The 22,270-nt window shown below is 47.5% G+C and overlaps 1 protein-coding gene across 5 annotated transcripts; it reads left to right on the forward strand.

Annotated features, from left to right (window-relative positions):
- The first annotated feature begins 601 nt into the window (after positions 1–601).
- On the forward strand, positions 602–22,224 carry Sync (syncoilin, intermediate filament protein). Of its 5 annotated transcripts, XM_031378765.1 has the most exons (5): positions 1,065–1,222; positions 6,838–7,984; positions 18,782–18,906; positions 19,072–19,148; positions 20,900–22,224. In XM_031378765.1, the coding sequence occupies exons 1-5, from the start codon at positions 1,173–1,175 to the stop codon at positions 20,908–20,910; spliced, it is 1,410 nt and encodes a 469-aa protein (XP_031234625.1). In that variant the 5' UTR covers positions 1,065–1,172; the 3' UTR covers positions 20,911–22,224. The 5 variants fall into 5 exon arrangements, with proteins under 5 accessions (XP_031234627.1, XP_031234625.1, XP_031234626.1 ...); XM_031378767.1 differs by lacking the exons at positions 1,065–1,222; positions 20,900–22,224 and adding an exon at positions 602–910 and having other exon boundaries at positions 19,072–20,068; XM_031378766.1 differs by lacking the exon at positions 19,072–19,148.
- Positions 22,225–22,270: the final 46 nt, after the last annotated feature.

The following is a 22,270-nucleotide window of genomic DNA, read 5'->3' on the forward strand; positions in this document are numbered from 1 at the left end:
TGCACTTCCACAGGTCCACCTGGGACAGGTAGGAAGTCACACTGAAGATGCAACCCTAGACCCATCTCCTGCTGCGCACACAGAACCTCCACCAGATGTTCCCAGCTGTGAGCACGTGGCTCACAAGGCACAAGCTACCCAGTCAACAACAACACGGGCATCAGTTCTCATTCGCCATCCCCTAGGATGCTTTAAGGATCTGATTAAATGGTGTTCAGCTTTCTGGCCCTGGCCGCTGGGTGCACAGCATTCTTCTGCAATTGAATCAAAGCCCTCCTCCCAGGGACTAAGTGGAAAAAAATAATCAGAGCAAGAATGTTTGGGGCTCAGGTCTGGGAAGGGGCCCAGAAGCTCTTCCTGGGGGGAGGGGGAGAGTGCCTTCAGTGTGGAAGTCTAAGTCAGACACCGGAGGGCGGGCGAAGAAGACTTAGGGGTCGGTGCGTGCCTTGAAACACAGCAGAAGTGGCTGAGCAGGAGCGACAAGTGGAGCTCTCAGAAGACCCCTCACCCCCAAGAAACCTCCCAGGGCGAGAGGAAGACACCTGAATTAAACAGACTCAACTTTACTGCCTTAAGCCTTTCTGCGATTCTTCCTCAGCCGTGGTCCCCAGCTGTCCCCAGACACATGGGGTGTGGCGGTTACCCGCCCCCCTTCTCCAGCAGGCGCCCGGCCCCACACCCTTACGACAGCTGCGGGCCACCTTCTCGGTGGCCCGGCTCCAAGCCCTTGCGCGGGTGGGGATCGCAAAGCGCCGACACGAGGGGCGCTGGATCCCTCTGGGTACCCCACCAGTAAACCTTCCTCCTGTCTGGATTGAACACGGGAGCTGCTCCCCTAGGACTGAACAGCCCCCTCCTCTCCTCACCATGCAGCCAGGGCCAGAAGGAAAGGTGGAGAGATGGAAGGAAGGTTCGCGATGTGCCTCTGGGCCACCCCCTCATGCCACCCCACCCCCACCCCCACTCCCTCCCACCCTCTCCCCGCCCCCAGGGCCGCGGGGCCCGCGCCCTCCTCCCGCGGGTAATCGTCCGGCCAAGTGGGCGCGTCCCGCCCGGGCCGCCGGGATCTGGTGTCCGCTGCAGCTGGCAGTGCGGCGGGCGCCGGCACCGGCACTATCGCCGACAGCGTTGGCTATTAATAACGCTCCGGGCGAGCCCGGGGTCGCGCAGCCATGGCCAGCCCGGAACCTCTGCGCGGCGGGGACGGCGCCCAGCCCGCGAGGTAGGATCCTCCAGGGCCCGTGTCGCCGCCCGGTAGGACAGGGGGTGCTGGGTGGGCTCCCATCCTCGACCCGCGGCCCCTTTCCCTTGGCTGTGGGTAGTGGTCATGCCCGGGTGTGGCACGGGGCGGAGCCATCGGGGAAGGGAGATGGGAGGCCCTGGCTGGGGGACCTGACACCTCCGGTGGTCTGTGTCACTCCTTCCACAGGCTGAGTGCGAGATTAATCCTTTCAGGCTCGCAACCTGTCAAAATGTAAATTGGCCTAACTGACCAAAGAGTATAAGTTTTGTTGTTTTCAGTCTTATTTTTTTCCCCTGTTGTTTCTCATTCACTTATTAGCGGGGCTAGGGAGAAACCACTTTAGAATTCACTGCATTTGAGCCGCTTGGTGCAGGATTGGGTAGCTGCCAGCTGAAGTTGAGTCTGTTCAGTCAGCCCGTTCTGCCTGGTGTGGCTCAGGGTGGAGGCCTAGAGAGGGGTTGTTCTCCTGGCTAGCCCTGGGCCCTGGCTGAGTCCAACAGCTGTCCACACTGTAACTTTACCACTGGGGATTGTGGAGTCGTTTTGCACCAGGTCACATTGTGGCCCAGGGACTTCCCAGTGTATCAAGTTATGGGAATACTTCCTGGTACCCCCTGTCGTCACAGGAGAAGAGAAAGCTAAGCTGGGTCTTAAACACTTTTTCCCTGTACTCCCTACCCACACACTAATCAGCTTGAAGCTAGGCACGAACTCCTGTTTGCATGCAACACGCACGTCCAAGTCACAGTCCGATGGACAGCGTAAAAGAGTTGTCCAAGTCCTCTGGGACACAGACAGAGTGGCAGAGGCCTTGAGGTCAGGGGCCCCAGCTGGGTACTGTCCCTCTCTTGTTTGGCCTCCTGTAATCTGCTTCTTAGCCAGCTCAGTAGAGAGGCAGTTAGCTGAGGACAACCTCTGGTACCCAGGGTGGTGTAGCAGCCCAGAAGTCAGGAGGCCTGGGTTCTATACCACAAACCTGCCACTTGACCTTGGGCACATTTCCCCTGGGAGTTCAGTTGTTTTCTTCTTACCTTCTAAGGGGCCCACAAGTAGCCCTGTCCTCAGGACATTCTCTCCATCCAGTGGACAAACAAACCTTTATAAACACAAAGTCACCACTCCTGAAGATGAGCTGTATTCAGAGAGTCCTGAAGACACAAGTGGATATTGTTGGCATACGGTACTTGGAGGATGTTTAGACATTAGTTAAGTAAACAGATTTTTTTTTTCCCCGAGACAGGGTTTCTCTGTGTAGCCCTGGCTGTCCTGGAACTCACTCTGTAGACCAGGCTGGTCTTGAACTCAGAAATCCACCTGCCTCTGCCTCCCAAGTGCTGCGGTTAAAGGCTTGTGCCACCACCGCCCAACATAAACAGATTTTTTTTTAAAAAAAAAAATTTATTTGTTTTAGCCCCAACTGTCCTGGAACTCACTATGTAGACCAGGCTGGCCTTTAACTCACTGAAATCCCCCTGCTTCTGCCTCCCGCTACCGCTGCCCCCCCCGCAACAGATTATTTTTTCTGGATGGGACATAAACCTAGTACTTCCTGCATGCTAGGCAAGTGCTTGCCCCTCGGTTCCAACCCCAATCCTAGAAAGATGCTCTGACTGTGATGTTTCAAAAAGTCTTTTAGGTTTGTGCGAAGTGGGCTAAGGACTGGGGTCTCCAGGCTCCCTCCACTTACAGAACCTCACGTAGGCTTTCTACTCTCTGCCCTTTGGCTTGCTGGCCTCTGCATTGGGCATAACAGATGAGCAGCCTACAAGTGAGTATTCATGTAAACGCTTAGAATAGAGGTGAAGTCACTCCAAGGCAGCAGAACATGATGCGGAGGAAAAGCAGGAACTCTGGCAGAGCAGGAGAGGTGGGCCTGGCTGTCCGGGCGAGCAGCTGCTCCTTCCCGGTGCTGGCAGTTTTACCTTCTCTGGTAGCTCAGTCTGGTGGTTTTAGGCAGACTGGTATTCAGGAAGTTATGTTTTTCCAGCTAGCTCCTTGAGATATTGTGGGCTTGGAGTGGGAGGTGTGAAGAGTTGCCACATGTTGCCAGGCACTGGGCTGATGGCAAGAAGAATGTGAGCTGAGGCTAAAAACTCTTACGTTAGGGCCACATCTCTGAGATTCTGCGAGCCGGCCGTGGATGGCTTTCGCCTGTAGTCACAGCACTTGGGAGGCTGAGGCATTGGAGAGATGGCTCAGCTGATAAGGGGACTTGTGGGTCTTGCAGAGGACCTAGATTGGGTTCCCAGCACCCACATGGTGTCTCACAACCATTCATAACTCCAGGGGATCTGATGCCTTCTTTTAACCTCTGAGGGCAGCAGGCATACATGTGGTGCACAGACATGCATGCAGGTAAAACATTCATACATATAAAATATTTTTAAAAAGAGAGTCTAGGGCCAGCTTGGGCTACATAGTGAGTACCAGGTCACCCAGGGCTTTACAGCAAGACCCTGTCATAAAGGCTTTACAACTGTGGCATGGAGCAACCATGTGATAGACAGCAAATTATGGCTAGGCTTAGCTACAGAGGCGAGGAGGCCCGTTAGAAGGCTGGCATGGCCAAGCCATGGTGGAGCACGCCTTTCATCCCAGCACTTGGGAGGCAGAGGCAGGCAGATCTTTGTAAGTTTGAGGCCAGCCTGGTCTACAGAGTAAGTTCCAGGACAGTCAAGACTACACAGAGAAACCCTGTTTCAAAAAGACAACAATACGGCTGGTGAGATGGCTCAGTGGTTAAGAGCACTGACTGCTTTTCTGAAGGTCCTGAGTTCAAATCCTAGCAACCACATGGTGGCTCACAACCATATGTACTGAGATCTGACACTTTCTTCTGTGTATGTCTGAGGACAGCTACAGTGTATGTACATATAATAATAAATCTTTAAAAAAAAAAGACAACAATACATGCCAGGCAATGGTGGCGCACGCCTTTAATCCCAGCACTTGGGAGGGAGAGGCAGGCAGATTTATGAGTTTGAGGACAGACAGGGCTATACAGAGAAATCCTGTCTCAAAAAAACAAAACAAAACAAAAAACAACAACAACAAAAAAAACAAACCAAAAAGGCCAATACAAAACAAAGTAAACAGACCACAGCTTGACAGGGTTGGAGACTTCCTGTGGTAAAGGTCAGTTTCAGAGAGATGGCTAAATGGAGCAGGGAACTGAGGCAGGTTTCTTGCTAACCAACCTGACTCAGAGTCAAAGAGAACTATAGCCTGAGGGCAGCTGAGCTGTGGTCAAGCTTGATGACCTGAGTTCCACCCCAGAACTAGCACTGGACACACACGCACACACACACACACACGCACACGTACACATTAAATAAAATGCAAAAAGAATATAAGTTTGAAGCAGATCTCAACAATCACCTCATTCATTCATTTTATTGTTTTGTTTGTTTGTTTGAATATAAGGAGTCGGGTCTCACTATGTTGCCCTGGCTGGCCTGGAACTTGCTATGTAGATCAGACTGGCTTAGAACCTACCGGGAGCCCCTTGCTTCTGCATGGGTTTAAAGGCATGCATCAGAATGCTCCACCCATTTTTTTCCCCAGAGAGGAAGTAGGTTTTGATTATCTTCATCTGGTGTTTTTGGGGTACCTCAAGCTCAGCTTCCCCCAAAATTATAGTTCTCATGAAACCTGGGATATGGCTCAGTACTGGTTGGATGATGTAGACCGCCTGTAGTTTCAGCCCTAGAAGGAGGAGATGGAGCCCCCCAGGTCAAGCTGGAAAGATTAGCCATATTGGTGAGCTCTGGATTTGATTGAGAGACTCTTCCCCAGTGAATAAGGGAGAAAAGCTCTTTAGCAAGATTCTCAACATTAATGTTTGGAGCCCATATGTATAGATGTGTGCATGCGTACACACACATATATGAGCGCCCAGGCTGATTCTGAACTCTCTATGCTGGTAAAGATGACCTCGAACTGTCTCTACCTCCTGAGTGGTGTGGTTATAGAAAAAGGCGCGCACTACCACAGCTGGTTTTATGTAGTGCTAGGGATCAAAGCCAAGGCATCCGGCATGTCCTGTGAGCACTCTACCAACTGAGCTATAGCCTCAGCTATTACTTGTGTGTGTTTGTGTGTTTGCACATATGTGTGCATGTGTGTAGAGGTCAGAGGTCAATTTTGCATGCCCTCCTCACTGGTTCCTCATAGGATCCCTCACTGGGTCTGGAGCTCACCAGTTAGTAAGCTACTCCAAGTCTCTGGGGTTCCCTTGTCTCTGCCTACTCAGTGCGAGGCTTACAGCTGTTACCACAGCATCTGGGTTTTTTTCACAGGGCTGCGGGGATCCACACTCAGGTGCTCATGGCTTGTGTGTGGGAAGCAGGCACTTTACTGACCCATCTTCTCAGCCCATTGGCTTTTTGGTTTGTTTGGTTTTAGATTTAATTTAAATTTAATTTAGATTTAATTAAAAAAAAATTTTTTGGCATGTATGCAGGGAGGGATACCTAGGGCCAGAAGAGGGTTAATACCCCCCACCCCGAACTGGAGTTGCAGGTAGTTGTACTGGGAACTGAACTCTGGTCCTTTGCAGGGCAGCCAGTGCTCTTTACCACTAAGTTTTCTCTCCAGCCCCAACCCTGACACTTTATTTGGTGTGTGTGTGTGTGTGTGTGTGTGTGTGTGTGTGTGTGTGTGTGTATTTGCATGTGCATGTGTGTGTTTCTGGGACAACTTGTAGAAATTGGTTCTCTCCATTTGGAAGCCAGGGATTGAACTCAGTTTATCAGATTTGGTAGCAAATGCCTTTATCTGCTGAGTCACTGAACACCCCCTTTTTGTCAGGGAGAGGCAGATTCTCAGGAAACCAGGTTGGCTTCCAACTCACTAAGTAGCTGAGGCTGGCCTTGCATTTCTGCCCCACTCCCTCAGCCTCCCAGGTGTTAGGAGTACTCGGTTGTCTTTCCTTGTTGTTTTTTGGAGACAGTCTATGTAGCCCCTCCATTGCCCTTGAACATGTGCAGAACTGTGGAGCATCCAGCTGTGTCTGAGAGTAAACTTCCTCTCCTTGAGCGATGTAAGCAGAGACTAGCCAGTGATGCTGCGGTGTCAGGGAATGCAAACGGTGGGCTGCGTGTGGAAGAGGCACATTGGAGAGGGGAGCAGTGTCTTAGGGTTTTACTGCTGTGAAGAGACACCATGACCATGGCAACTCTTATAAAGGTCAACATTGAATTGGGGCTGGCTTACAGGTTCAGAGGTTCAGTCCATTATCATCATGGTGGGGAGGCATGGCAGCATCTAGGCAGGCATAGTGCTGGAAGAGCTGAGAGTTCTACATTTTGATTTGAAGGCAGCCAGGAAGAGGGTCTCTTCCACACTGAGTGGAGCTTGAACATAGGAGGAGCATATGAACATAGGAACCTCAAAACCTACCCCTACAGTGACACACACTTCCTATAACACGGCCACACCTCCTCCAATAAGGCCACACCTTATAATAGTGCCAAGAGCCAAGCATAGTCAAACCCAGAGACCTTGCTGCAGCTAACCGTGAGGTAGAGGGCCTGTGGACAGGCACATCAGTGGGGCACAGGCTGCTCTTTCATGGCGGGTCATCTCTCTTTCAGGGAAACACACACAGAGGCTAGTTTTCCTCTTCAGGACTCAGAATCCCCGAAGGAAGCCAAGACCTTTAACCCAGAGGCCACTCTGTCTTTGGAGGGGACTGTGAACCTAGAGGACATTCTCTATCTGGGGGCATCGGGGGACTTTGAAGAGAGTCTTTATGAGGAAGAGTCTGAGAAGCCAGAGCAGACATTGTTTATTGACGAATCGAGGCAGCCAGACGAGGTGCTGCACCTGGAAGAGCCTGTGAGTCCAAAGGAGACGCTGTTGGTGGAGGAACCCGTGAGGCCAGATGACGTACCAATTTCAGAGCAGCCTGTGGAGCCAGCTAAGAGCCCAACTACTTGTGAGGGAGAAACAGCAGCGACGGAGGAAAGTCTACCAGCTCAACCGATTCCCAGCATAGAGGAGGACCTTAGCGTGGAGGACCTGGAGCTGTTGGAAGGTCGTTTCCAGCAGTGTGTAGAAGCTGTGTCCCAGCTGGAAGAGGAGAGGGACCAGCTTATCCATGAGCTTGTGCTGCTCCGGGAACCAGCTCTGCGAGAGGTACAGCAAGTCCACCAGGACATCCTGGCTGCCTACAAGCTGCACGCACAGGCAGAGCTGGAGAGAGATGGGCTCAGGGAGGAGATCCGGATGGTGAAGCAGAAGCTGTTTAAGGTGACCAAGGAATGCGTGGCTTACCAGTACCAGCTGGAGTGCCGTCAGCAGGACGTGGCTCAGTTCGCTGATTGCAGGGAAGCACTGACCACTCGGGCGGCCCAGCTCTCTGGAGAACTGACCCAGCTCCAAGATGCCTATCAGAAGCAGAAGGAGCAGTTGCAACAACAACTAGAAGCACCCCCGACCCAGAGTGATGGGCACTTTCTCCAGGAGAGCCGACGGCTGTCAACACAGTTTGAAAATCTCATGGCAGAGACCCGCCAGGGCCTGGAGGAGGAGTATGAGCCTCAGCTGCTTCGGCTCCTGGAAAGGAAAGAAGCAGGGACCAGAGCTCTGCAAGACACCCAGGCGGAGATCCAGGAGATGAGGGAGGCTCTGAGACCCCTGGAAGCAGAGGCCCGGCAGCTCCAACTTCAGAACAGGAACCTGGAGGACCAGATTACGCTCGTGAGGCAAAAACGCGACGAAGAGGTTCAACAGTACAGGGTAGGCCCATTGGCTGTGCAAGAGACAGGGTTTTATAATGTAGCTCAGGTTGGTCTGGGGACCTTGAGAAACTCGAGATCTTCCTGCCTTAGCCCTCTGAGTACTAGGACCATACCCAGGGGGCCACCACACCCAGCGGAAGTGACGTATTTTAGCTCCAGGGAAGTCTGATGTCCTTTTCTCCTTCTGAGACAGGGTTTCTCTTTGTAGCCCTGGCTGTCCTGGAACTCTGTAGACCAGGCTGACCTTGAACTCAGAAATCCACCTGCCTCTGCCTTCCAAGTGCTGAGATTAAAGGCATTCGTCACCACTGCCTGGCCCCAACTCAATCTTTTCCTTTGTTCTTTATTAATTTCATTTGGTTAGGCCAGGGTTAGGATTTGACAGATGTTTTTAGTTTTGGTTTATATAGCTCTGTGTGTGTGTGTGTGTGTGTGTGTGTGTGTGTGTGTGTGTGTGTTGGGGATTAAACCAGGGTTTCGTGCTTGGTAAGTACTCTGCTACTGAATCATATCCCCAGCCTTTTTTTTTTAATTTAAGATTTTATTTTTGCTTTATGCATATGGGTTTTTTGCCTACGTATATGCACCTGTGTGCATGCAGTGCCCAAGAAAGCCAGAAAAGGGTGTTGAATCCTATGGATCTGGGGTTAGAGATGGTTGTAAGCTACCATGAGAGTGCTGGGAACTGAACTCAGGTCCTCTGCAAGAACAGTAAGTGCTCTTATCTGCTGAGCCATCTCTATCCCCATACCCCAGCCTCTTGCCAGTTATGTTCACTGTTGGTTTACACAGCAACACAGTGCTGTGTGTGTGTGTGTGTGTGTGTGTGTGTGTGTATGGTAGTGGGGTTTGTGGAGGGTTAAGGGTCTGATGACTGAACCCAGGGCTTCACACAGGCTAGTCAAGCTCTGTATAGCTTTATTCATAATCCTCTTTTAACTTGAGACAGGGCCTAAGTTGTCTAGGCTAGTCTTGAACTCACTCAATAGCTCAGGCAGGCTCTGAGTTTGAGATCTTCTTGCTTCAGCCACCCCACCCCCTACCCTCCGACCCCATGTAGCTGGGATTGCCAGGCCTATGGTACCAGGGTAAAATGGGCTACCATACCCAGCTTGGATTCTTTTTTTTTGTTTTGTTTTCCAGACAAGGTTTCTCTGTGTAGCCCTGGCTGTCCTGGAACTCACTCTGTAGACCAGGCTGGCCTCGAACTCAGCTGCCTGCTTCTGCCTCCCAAGTGCTGGGACTAAAGGCATGATGTGCCACCACTACCTGGCTTGGATTCTTTTTTTTTTTTTTTTTTTAGATTTATTTATTATTATCTCTAAGTACACCGTAGCTATCTTCAGACACACCAGAAGAGGGCGTCAGATCTCTTTATGGATGGTTGTGAGCCATCATGTGGTTGCTGGGATTTGAACTTGGGACCTTCAGAAGAGCAATCAGTGCTCTTCACCACTGAGCCATCTCTCCAGCCCCCCCCCCAATCCCATCCCCGCTTGGATTCTTCTTCTTAATTATTTTTATAGACAATGAAACTGAGGCTCAGCAAAGTCATTTGAAGTTGGGCCTGACCAGCCCTAGGAGTTTCTGTGCTTCCTTTTCTAGTCTAAAGGACTCATGCTTGGCTCTGGAGAGCGTTAGAGCAGCCCAAGGATGCTTGGCTATGGAGAGGGTTAGAGTGGCCCAGGGCAGGGCGGCCCAGGGCAGGAACTCCTGGGTGCTACTCGGTACGTGGGCCGTGAGAACCACAGATCCAGCCTCCACCTTGAAGCTGTGCAGGGTCTGAGATGGAATCTCTCTTCATTTTCCATTTTTGTCCATGTCACCATATCCCTGTATTCCAGTTATTTCTGATTAAGTGTGAGCCAGTTCTAACCCCATTTTAGAACAGAGTAGGATATAAATACTGAAGGGATAAACATTTGCATGTGTGGCTGCAGGCTGGGCTTGCAGAAGCCAGGGGTTATCTTTACTTGTCTCCTAGTCTGCCACGCAGCTTGGGGGACACAGCAGGCCAATGTTATGTGTTGCTAGGCACACTCAGGAAACGTTCCTGTAGGGCATTTTACAGTCAAGCGCTGTTATATTCGCAGACAGGGTCTCGAGTGGCTCAGCTTGGCCTAAAGCTCCATGTGACCAGGAGCTCCTGATGCCTCTGTCTGCCAGTTTCTTGTGTATAGGTCTTTAACTCACCCTTCTCCTGCCTCAGCATCCCAGATCCTGGCAGTATCACCCATCATGTCTAACTTGGTCTTTATGGTTTTTGAAATATATTTCCTTGGATACACTTAAAGTTGTGTGCCTTTTCTCAAGAGAATTTTTTTGAAAATGGTTGTGTTCACTTTGCTCACTATCTTATTATAGTATTTATGATTTTTTAAATATTATTTTTGTTTTATTATTTGTGTGTGTGTGTGTGTGTTTGAGACAGTTTCTTTGCGTGGCCTTGGCCTCTCCTCTAGCTTTGTACACCAGGCTGGCCTTGAACTAATGATCTTGAGTGCTGAGATTAAAGGCACACACCACCCACCACTGGCTTCAGATTTTATTTTTATTTTTGTTTTTATTTTTTTTATTTTTATTTGTTAAGATTTATTTTTTTATTATTATACATAAGTACACTGTAGCTGTCTTCAGATGCACCAGAAGAGGGCGTCAGATCTCATATGGGTGGTTGTGAGCCACCATGTGGTTGCTGGGATTTGAACTCAGGACCTTATGAAGAGCAGTCGGTGCTCTTACCTACTGAGCCATCTCACCAGCCCAGATTTTATTTTTAATCATGTGTACCATTTGGGTAAGTGCACAGGGAGCACTGGTGCCCTCAGAGGCTAGAGGCATGGGATCCACGGGAGCTGAACTCAGAGGCGGTTGAGAGCTACCCAATGGGGATCGATGGAATTCAGACACTCGGCAAAAGCCATGCATCCAGCCCTACGTATACTGTTTTTGAGACAGGATGTCACTGGAGAGTATAGAGTGCCTTAACTATTTTTTTGTTTGTTTGTTTGTTTTTGAGACAGGGTTTCTCTGTGTAGCCCTGGCTGTCCTGGAACTCACTCTGTAGACCAGGCTGGCCTCCAACTCAGAAAACTGCCTGCCTCTGCCTCCCAAGTGCTGGGATTATAGGCATGTGCTACCACTGTCCAGTGTGCCTTAACTCTTGATTCTCCTGCTTCGGCCTCCTGAGTGCTGAGGAAGGCTATGTCACCATGCCTATTCCATTTATTTTTTTAGTGTGTGTGTGTGTGTGTGTGTGTGTGTGTGTGTATGTGTGTGTATGTGTGTATATGTGTGTATGTATGTGTGTGTGTGTGTATGTGTGTGTATGTGTGTGTATATGTGTGTGTGTGTGTGTATGTGTGTATATGTGTGTGTATGTGTGTATGTATGTGTATGTGTATGTGTGTGTATGTGTGTGTATGTGTGTGTATATGTGTGTATGCGTGTGTGTATGTGTGTATATGTGTGTGTGTGTGTGTGTGTGTGTGTGTGTGTGTGTGTGTGTAAGGCCTCCTAAGTGGTGTTTGCAGGTGACTCACCCTGTTTCATTCTGGTTACTTTGCAAGGCTACTGCGAGCTTCTTAGGTTGCTCTTGCGCTCTTAGAGTAGTTTTCTCCACCCTACCGCCTCCATTATCCATTCATTCACAGTTTCTATGTGTGTCTAGTATAATTGAGGCTAAGGTGCTGGCAAGAAAAGGCAGGAGACAGTCAGGGATGAGGTGATGCTGATGCTGTTCTCAGAGTTTGCAGTCTGGGAGGGATGCCAGACAAAACGAACATGTTCATAAAACCCAAACATTATTGATGTTAATGAAGCTTTCTGAGTTGAGATTGTAGCTCAGTGCTAGGGTGCTTGCTTAGCATGCACAAGGCCCTGGGTTTGACCTCTGGCACTACTCACACAGAAAAAAAAAAAAGGCCTGGCATGGTGGTATGCACCTTAATCCCAGCATCCAGGATGCAGTAGCAGGTGGATCTCTGAATTCAAGGTCAGCCTGGTTTGTATGGTAAACTCCAAAAGAGGGAAGAAAGAAAAGAGGTTGCTCGAGATGGTTAAATGTGAGCACCTTAGACTCAATGAACATGCTTCAATGTGCTAAGCCCAGAACCATCCAAGGAAGTAGCCCCTGTATGTGCTCATTCCTGCCTAGAGAAACAAGGAGGGCTGCAGAGGATTAACAATAGCTAACGTACTAGAAAGTTCTCCACAGAGTTCGGTTTACTTTATACCTCTGCAAGGTATGGAATGTTTGAAAGGTGTGTGTGGGGGCGGAGGGGGGGGAGGGAGGAAGCTGTTGATCAGTCTTCCGCAGTTCTGAGCACTGGCCTGAGTGTGTGACCCTGAGTGATACAGAGCACACTGTTCACTGATCAGTTATGTAAAAGTGTTCCAGGCAGAGGGGACAACTCATCTGCGAGCACAGAAAGTGAGCTCAGTATGGCTGGGCCATAAAGGAATGAGTAGGCAGGCAGGCAGGGCTGGCTGGAGTGGAAGATGTGAATGCTTTGATGTAAGGTTTCTTTTTCTCTGTGTGTATGTCTGTGTGTAGCTGTGTTCACCTGTACATGCTGACTGGGTGTCCTGCTCTGTCACTCTTGGCCTTATACCTGCGAGAGGTCTCTAACAGCATGGAGCTGTGCCAGTACTACTCTCTGCACCAAGAATTGGGAGCAAAGATGTGTGTGTGTGTGTGTGTGTGTGTGTGTGGTCACATTTGAGTGTGTTAGAAAACTTCTGGGGATTTGAACTTATGCCTTCATGCATTTGTATTCAACTGCTGAGCCATCTTCCCTGGCAAAGTTTTCACTAAAGTCACAGACCCCCTCCCGCTTCCCTCCAAATATGCTAAAAAATTATTTTGACGATCTCATGCATGTATATATTTTGATCACAGCCATCCTCTCTGCTCCTTTCCCCAACCTCTGCCAACCCCTCCCTCTTTCCAGCAAGCCTCTCCCACCCCCCAACCTTCATGCTTTTGTTTTTGTAAATGTCTACTTGGAAGGGCAGCGCTGTTATTCTCTAACTGTAGAGTGCCAGGGCACTTCAGTTTGGCCTTCTCGGGTTTCACGGAGAGGTCACAAGAGTCTGTGTCAGGAGAGCAGCAGAGTGATGAGGGATGTGTGCTTGGAGCCCAGGCACATCCTGCCTCTGCTCCCTCACAGGTAAAATGGGATCACACCTTGATTTCAACCAAGAGGCCAAGAAGCAGATGAAATGGGACTTCCGGTTGGAGAGATGTCTGGTGACTGAGAGAGCTGCTCTTCTTGCAGAGGTCATTCCCTGTAGAAATGCAGGGCAGTTTTCATCCTCCTGTGTAAATACTATTTTTATTTGCTTGTAGTAAATGTCGTCTGGGAGACTTACTGCCTCCATCCGCTAACCTAGGCCTGGAAGCTTCTAGCTTCTGTCCAATCTAATCTAGGCCCGGGGTGTCCTCAGCCTCCTGAGACTTGCTGCTGAATAAGCTCACCCTTTCTAGTTCTTTCTGAACAATGGCTGACTGGTTCATATCAGCTGCTCTGGCTCAAATCCTCTCCAGGCCAACTGATTCAATCTGGCTTCTCTTGGCTTCTGACTTATTGCCTTGCTTGGCCTCAAACTAACTTGTCAATCTGTTCTAATCTTCTGACTCCTTCTCTGGCTCATTTTGTCTTCCCCTGTGTCTAGCTTGGAAACTGTCTCTCTATAACTGTCCTGGTAAAACTGTTTCCTCCTCTTTTTTTCTGTCTCTGCACTGCCCTCTTAAGTAGCTTCCCTTTCTTCTCTCTCATCATGAGACTTGGGCAGATCCCATGTCTCACTCACTCTGTCAAATCTTTCTTTGAATCGTCACTTTGTCTGCCACTCAAATAACCATCTCTTGCAAACATGGGTGCTTCCTTCTATGCACTAGCTTTACCTTCATTGTGTGGGATTAAAGGTGTGGGCTAAGGGTTGAGCCACACCACAACTAAAAAGGTTTTTTTCAGTATATAATACAATTTTAGGGTTTACAGTGTGATCAAATATCCTGTAACATTCCTGTTAACTCCAGCTCCAAGGGATCCATTATCTCTTCTGACCTCCCTAGGCACTGCATGCACATGATGCACAGATATACACTGAGGTACAGATGAATTCATATAATTTTTTTAAAAAGTAGGATTGATAGGCACTTCATGGGGTTACTATGAATAGTAGTATGTGTATAGAACAAGCTTGTTAATATTTGTAAAAGCTCTTGCAGTAGTCCAGGCTAATACTTTAGTTTTTGAAACAGGGTCTCTCTCTCTAGTCTAACCTGGAACTGTGTAGATCAGGCTGACCTCGAGCTTTCAAGAGAACCACTTGCTTCTATGTACATTTTTCTTTTGTAGACAAGGTTTCTCTGTGTACCCCTGGCCATTTCCAGACCTCACTCTGTGGACCAGGGACCAGGCTGGCCTCAAACTCTGCCTGCCTCTGCCTCCTGAATACTGGGATCAAAAGTGTGTGCCATCACTGTCACTGCTGCCTGTCTACATTTGTTTCTTTTCTTTTTTTTTTTTTTCTCTTGGTTTTTCAAGACAGGGTTTCTCTGTGTAGCCCTGGCTGTCCTGGAACTCACTCTGTAGACCAGGCTGGCCTCGAACTCTGCCTGCCTCTGCCTCCCGAGTGCTGGGATTAAAGGCGTGCGCCACCACCGCCTGGCTCAGCTGGCTTTTAAACTGGTTGGTACTGAGGTAAAAGGGGTGGTGGACAGGTGGTGAACAGGGGAGTTTCAGAGCACTGAGATTAGAGACTGAGTATTACAACCATAGTATTATGACCTTTTAGGAGAATTTTTAAGTGTCCGCTATAGATAATTACTTCTGGGAAGCTGAATCTGAAAACCGGAACTTAATTTCACTTATGAGCAAAATGGAGACTGAATACAAACTGGGTAGAGTTATGTTAAATGGATCTCATCTCTGTCAGGCATTCTTTATTTAGGTGGCAGCCTGGATGGTGGGCTGAAAGAGCCTGTCATTGTTTAGACCATAGGTGGAAAAAAAAAAAAAAAGATTTGGTAGGAGGGGCGAGGGACTTTCTGAGAATGTTCAGTCCCATCTGGTTGGGACTCAGACATAAACTAATATAACCCACATACACACACCTACCATCCCCATGAGCCACTTCCCCATGGTCCCATGTTCATGCATTACCAGCTTTCCTTTTCCTTTCATTATTTAACGGCTGTCATTTTCTTTTGGAAGCTGACCTGGAGTTCGTTATTTAATTTCTGGCTTTGAACATTAACAAAGTCAGCCTTGAACTCATCTGCCTCTGCCTCCTGAGTGCTGGGATTAAAGCATGCAGCACTGCACCTGGCCTAGTCTTAGATTCTTTTAAAAATTACTTTTATTAATTATGAGTGTGTAAGTCTGGGTAGATATATACACATTGGTGCAGGTGGCTACAGATGTCAGTCATTGGATCCCTGGGGGAGCTGCAGTTACCAGCAGTTATGAGTTGTCTGAGGTGAGAGCTGGAAACTGAACTTGGAATCCCTGCAAGAGCACTGTATGCTTTTTTAGACTTAATTTTTAGATTTTGTGTGTATGAGTGTTTTGCCTGTCTATCTGTGTACCAAGGTGTCCAGAAGACAGTACCAGATCCCTTGGAACTGGAGGTACAGATGCTTGTGGGTCCTGCTTTAAACACTGAGCTTGAGTGGCTAAGGGGCAGTGGTGGTGCATGCCTTAAATGTCAGCACTCAGGAGGCAAAGGCAGGTAGATCTCTTGAATTCCTGGCCAACCTGGTCTACAGTGAGCTCTAGAACAGTAAGGAATACAGAGAAACCCTGTCTCATAAACAAACCAACCTAACAAAAACCTAGAGACAAAACCCAACCCAACCAAGCCAAACATTGAGCCATCTCTCCAGTCAACACTCTTTTCCCCTCTATTTTTTTTAAGATTTATTTATATGAATACATGAGTGCACTGTAGCTGTACAGATGGCCATGAGCTATCTATCATGTGTGTGGCCGCTGGGAATTGAACTCAGGACCTCTGCCGGCCCTGCTGGCTCCGGTGTAATATACTGTACCTGTTTTCAGATGCACCAGAAGAGGGTGTCAGATCTCATTACCAGTGGTTGTGAGCCACCATGAGGCTGCTGGGATCCAAAGTGAGGACCTTGGAAGAGCAGTCAGTGCTCTTACCTGCTGAGCCATCTCGCCAGCCCCTCCCCTCTATTTTTAAAGATTGATTTATTTATGTATGTGAGTACATTGTTACGCTTCAGACACCATTAGACATTGGATCCCATTACAGATAGATGGTTGTGAGCCACGAAGTGGTTGTTGTGAATTGAATTCAGGATCTCTCGAAGAGCAACTGCTCTCTCCAGCAGCCCCTCCCCCCTTTAATAACAGGTTCTACTTAGCCTTGGTTGGCCAGGAATTCACTGTGACTCAGGTGGCTTCTTCCATCTGCCTGCCCATTTTCTCTTAAAGAAGCCAGCTCCACCTAGCTCTGAGACAGTTTTTCTCATGTGTCTAGTGAAGGGCTGACTGACTCAGTGAGCCCCCAGGTTCCTTGCCTGTTTCTGAATTCCTGGTGTGAGCATGTCACCAGTGTTTCCTCCCATGGACTCTGGGGATTATTTGAGGTTCTCATATTGTGTGACCAGCATTTTAATGACTAAGCAATTTCCCCGGATAATATTTTATTTTAAAAAGTGTTCTTGAGACAGGTCCTCCACATAGCTCTGTCCTGGAACTCAGTATGTGGAGCAAGCTAGTATTAGACTCAGAAATCTGCTGGGGTTAAAGGTGGGTGTCAGCACATCAAGCCATTTTCCTTCCTTCCTTCCTTTCTTCCTTCCAGATAGGGTCTCATAGACCAGGTTAGCCTCTTAACACACTGTGGCACAGGATGACCCGGACTCTGAGTCTGGGCAGTTCTGGGACTACAGGCAAGCGTCCTGTCTTTCTGTACTCATGTACTTTTGTGCCTTAATCCAAACTGGGGCAGTGATGCCTCCTCCCTTCAAATGCCACATTCTTAGGTGGTAAGGCCACATACCTGTGGCCCCCAAGGCAGGGCTGGGCACTAATCTTTTTGACAATTCTGGTTAAAGGTGAGTGTCAACAAGTGTTGGCATCACAGACTTATGTGCCTCAGTACAATACCAAAGCTGCCTCAAATCAGAAAAGTCCTCTAATAACAGCACACACCAGCTGATCCTCAGCCTTTCCCAACCATCCTTTTACAGTCTACCCCCCACCAACACGCAATGTCCCCAATACTCAGGCCATGTAAGACAAGGTTGTACACGCACAGCTTAGGCTGTCCTGGAGCCTGCCTCCACCTCCAAAATGCATATCCCATAATGGTCAAGCCCAGGGCTTTGTGAAGAGACAGTCTGCCAGGTGAGCTGCACCTGAAGCTGTCCCACCCCAACCACCAAGGATCCAAGCCAGACATGCTGACCGCCCTCCTTTATTACCAAAGACTCAAACAGTGCTCAGCTGGCACCCTTGGCACCACATACAAGTTATCCTATACTTCTTTTTTTAAAAAAGGCAGTGTTTTATGTAGTGCAAGTTGGCCAAAAATTATGTAACCAAGGATGGTTTATTGAACTTCAGGCCTTCTACCTCCCACCATGACTACATCTTAATCATTTCTCCTTCCAGTGCTGGGTCATTAGGGTATAGGCATGTGCTCTGCCCCTGAACTGTAATGTAACTAGCACCTTTGTTCAGGTTTACCTTTGGTTTTAGTTGTGAAATGATTTTTAAACCTTAAAGAATCTCAATAATTTATGAAGTGCAGATAAATCCTTTTTAAAAAACAAAACTTCCAAGCCACAAGCTAAAAATACCTTACTATGCTCCTAAAATAGAAAGTAATGAATTACGAGGAATGTCAGCAACTGATAAAGCAATAAGCACACCAGATCCTTGAATCCACCTTTTTATTTCTTGGCTCACTCTGTCTTGCTTGTACGTCTGTATGTGCAGCACTTCATGTATTCTTGGTACCTAAAGAGGTGAGGAGGAGAGGGACTCAACAGGAGTCTAGAACTAGTTAGCTATGGCTGTGAGTCAAGTGGACGCTAAGAATCAAAAGCTGGGTCCTCTGCAAGAGCAACAAGTGCTCTTAACAGCTGAGCCCCCCCCCCCTGTCAAGATTTAAGTAACCAAGTGAGTGGTAATGAAGCTTCAAGTCAAACCCCTCTCCCCCAGTTTTTTGAGGCAGGGTTTCTCTGTGTAGCCCTGGCTGTCCTAGAACTCATGTTGTAGACTAGGTTGGCCTCAAGCTCAGAGATCTGCTTGTCTCTGCCTCCCAAGTGCTAGGATTAAAGGTGCATGTCACCAGTGCTGTAAATATTCAATGATACAGGGAGGGCACAGTGGTGTATGCCTTTAATCCCAGTACTGAGGAGGCAGAGGGGGCAGTTCAGAGTTGGAGGCGAGATGGCCTACACAGAGTTCCAGGCCAGCCAGATGATATAGTGAGATCTTGTTTAAAAAACCAACCAGGGGCTGGAGAGATGGCTCAGTGGGTAAGAGCACTGACTGCTCTTCCAAAGGTTATGAGTTCAAATCCCAGCAACCACATGGTGGCTCACAACCACTGGTAATGAGATCTGATGCCCCTCTTCTGGTATGTCTGAAGACAGCTACAGTGTTCTTAATTGTAATAATAAATAAATCTTTTAAAAACAAAAACCAACCAACCCAAATAATAACACAAACTACAACATGTAAGTACTGTATTAGCAGATGTCAGGAGTGTGTTGTCTGGCTCACAAATGTTTGGCCATCCCGTGCAGGAGCAGCTGGAGGAGATGGAGGAGAGACAGAGGCAGTTACGCAGTGGGGTGCAAGTTCAGCAGCAGAAGAACAAGGAGATGGAGCGGCTGAGGACAAGCCTTGCTGAAGAGCTTTCCACATATAAGTCAGTGTTCTCTGCTTCGCAAGTCTCTGAAATCTAAAACTGAGAGGATGGTGGGAGGGTCCAGGGAATATTTCATCTAAAGAAAGAAAACAAATCACTTGGGGAAATGACTTTCAAGTTGTGCCCACCCATGAACAGATGGCAAACAGCTCTCTCTTTTTAAAGGGCTATGCTACCCACGAGTCTGGAACAGGCTGCTGCACCTACTTCTCAGGCAGGTGGAGTCGAGGCACAACCGTCAGGTGATCTTTGTGGGTAGATGACAGTGGTGTGTGCTCGTCCTTACTGCTTCCCTAACAACACTAATGCCTTGCTCTGTGGGATCCTCAGCCCATTCTGAGTAGTTACAGGCATGTGCCTCTGTACCAAAACCTGCCCCTCCTATAGTTTCACTATGTAGCTGAGGCTGGGCTTTCAATTGCAGGTAGAATTCCTGGCCTTTGCCTCCCATAGTCTACGTCTAAATTTCCACATAACTTAAGGATGTGTCTCTCAAATACCGAAGGTTACACATAATTAATTTGGAAAGCTTTTTTTCTTTGTAGCCCCGTCTGGCCTTGCACTCCCAGACACAAATGTGATACACATATATACATACAAGCAAGTAAAATATTCACTTACACATAAAATATTTAAAACACCCAACATCCAGGTTCTACATACACACTTCTCCAACACTGCCACTCAAGTTTCCTTGGTACAGATCAAAAGGCAACCCTATTACCAAGTTCAGAATGACAAAAGAGGCCAACAAGAGGGCTAATTTACTCATTAAAGAGAGAGAAAGAGAGAGAGAGCACATCAGGCAATGGGGACGCATGCCTTTAATCCCAGCACTAGGGAGGCAGAGACAGGAGGATTTCTGAGTTTGAGGCCAGCCTGGTCTACAGAGTGAGTTCCAAGATAGCCAGGGCTACACAGAGAACCCTGCCCCCAAAAAACAAAACAACAAAAAACCCCAAAATGATAGAGCCCAAATGTACTGCTTAGTCAATGTATAAAACACCCAACAAGCTTGTCTATTCCTTTCTGTATCAGCATTGGTCTGTACAGGGAACTAAACCCAGGTCCTCTGGAGAGGACAGCCTCTTATCTGCTAAGCCATCTCTCCTGACCCCATTTTCTTGCATAATAAATACAAAGGCTGTGGATTCATTCAGTAGTTGGGACATTTTAGAGCCTAGTATCTTTTTTAAAAAAAGATTTATTTATTTTATATAAGTACACTGTAGCTGTCTTCAGACACTCCAGAAGGAGGAGTCAGATCTCATTACGGATGGTTGTGAGCCACCATGTGGTTGCTGGGATTTGAACTCAGGACCTTCAGAAGAACAGTCAGTGCTCTTAACTGCTGAGCCATCACTCCAGCCCTGAGCCTAGTGTCTTTTAAAAGCTTTAACTATAGCTGTATGCCACCGTATCTGCCTGCTTTACGCCCTTACCTCACTGTCGTCATTAAGTTTTGCAAACAAGAGCTGGGTAACTACCTGTTACTGGAATGCCATTCCAGGTCCATGAAAACCTGTGAGCTTGGGCTGGAGAGCCAGCACAGCCGGTAAGAGCACTGACTGCTCTACTGAAGGTCCTGAGTTTGGATCTCAGCAACCACATGGTGGCTCACAACCACCCGTAATGAGATCTGATGCCCTTTTCTGGTGTGTCTGAAGAGAGCTATAGTGTACTTACATATAATAATAAATAAATCTTAAAAAAAAACAAAACAAACAAAAAAAAAGAAAACCTGCAAAAGCAGGTGTGTTGGCACACACGCCTTTTATCAACACTCAGGAGGCAGGTGGAGCTCTGGGATAAGGCCAAACTTCTACACAGTCAACTTTAGTCCAGTTGAAGCTATATAATAAAATCAACCAAAACAAACCACACTGTAGAAATCTATCCTGTTCTAAGAAAACCTTTGAAGTTCATTGTTGTAAAAATTGTATTTCAGATTGTAGAAAGTACAAACTTAACTGTATTTCTTTCAATCTTACAGGGACTCTTTAGAAATGTATGGTCGGATCTGTAGCCCAGAAACAACAGAACATTTATCAAAGGATCACTAGGGACGGACTTTCCTCAAGCAGATAGGTTGGCTGGAAGCAGGATCTCAGTCAATTCGTATCTGGATGCTTTTTTTGTAGGCTGCTGGCTCTGATCTCAGTGCACTATGGAGGGGGGAAAAGAACCTTTTATCTTCCAGCAGAACCTTGAGTAACAGATGTATCACCACACCCTGAAGTATTGTGAAGAATGTTATGGATTGCTTTGTGCTGACCAAGAACATTTGAGGGAAAATGTTGGGGTCAAGGGCAGCCAATTTCTGCTATAAGGATCCACAACAAATCCTTTTGTGCTACAGGTATTAGATTTTTAAATGACTCCACTCACAAAGCCATCTTCCCCTTCAAGTCTACATTCACATAATTTACTCTTAGTGTCAAATTAAAAAAACAAAAAAACAAAACACCACCACAAGACCCCACTTCTATATATCCCTGAGTGGCCTAGAACTCACTTTTTAGACAGTGTTGGCCCTGAACTCAGAGATCTGCCTGCCTCTACTTCTGGAGTGCTGGGATTAAAGGACTGGCAGGCTTATTTTTTGAGACCAGGTCTCAAGTAGTCTAAGGCTGGTTTCTAACTTATGTTCATCAGGATGACCTTGAACTTCTGATCTTGCTTCTACCTCCCAACTGCTGGGACTACAGGTGTGCACCATTAAGCATGACCCAAGACACGCACCACCCCTCCAGAGTATCACCACGTATGACTCTGGCTGTCCTGGAACTCAGAGAAAGGACTCAAACTCACGGAAATCTACCTGCCTCACAAGAACTAGGATTAAAAGTGTGCACCACCATACCCAGCTTGAAAATTTGTACTACATGCTAATGTAACCAGAAGTCCTAGCTATCACTTCAGATTTGGACCAGACACTTCATTATTCAAACTTTTACAAAGACCATAAATGGTTTTGGAGGTGAAATGCATCTAATCAGTCCAAGCGAAAGCAGTTATTCATTTTTCCAGTTATCACCAAGTGGCAATAAAGGCGCTGACTCTTAATTCTATACTTTAAAAGTAGGGGTTCCAATGAAAACATCTGTCAGATACAAACTCTCTGTAAACAATTCAAGTGTCTTTCAAATTTAAACTTTGCCTTAAGTTGTCTATCACACTGCCTTTGAGATTCTTGGAAACCTATGTAGCTCTCTAGAGAAGACTTTAAGAATATGTAATTTTACCAAGGCTAGTTTGTGTACTCTACTCAGTAATGTCTTCAATTTCCCAAACTGGAGTAAAGCTCTTTTATCTATGGTTATGGGTCTATTATGTTTATTTTAATCTCGATAGTCAAAACCAT

The sequence above is a fragment of the Mastomys coucha genome, unplaced genomic scaffold, assembly GCF_008632895.1.
Source record: "Mastomys coucha isolate ucsf_1 unplaced genomic scaffold, UCSF_Mcou_1 pScaffold18, whole genome shotgun sequence".
NCBI lineage: Eukaryota > Metazoa > Chordata > Mammalia > Rodentia > Muridae > Mastomys > Mastomys coucha.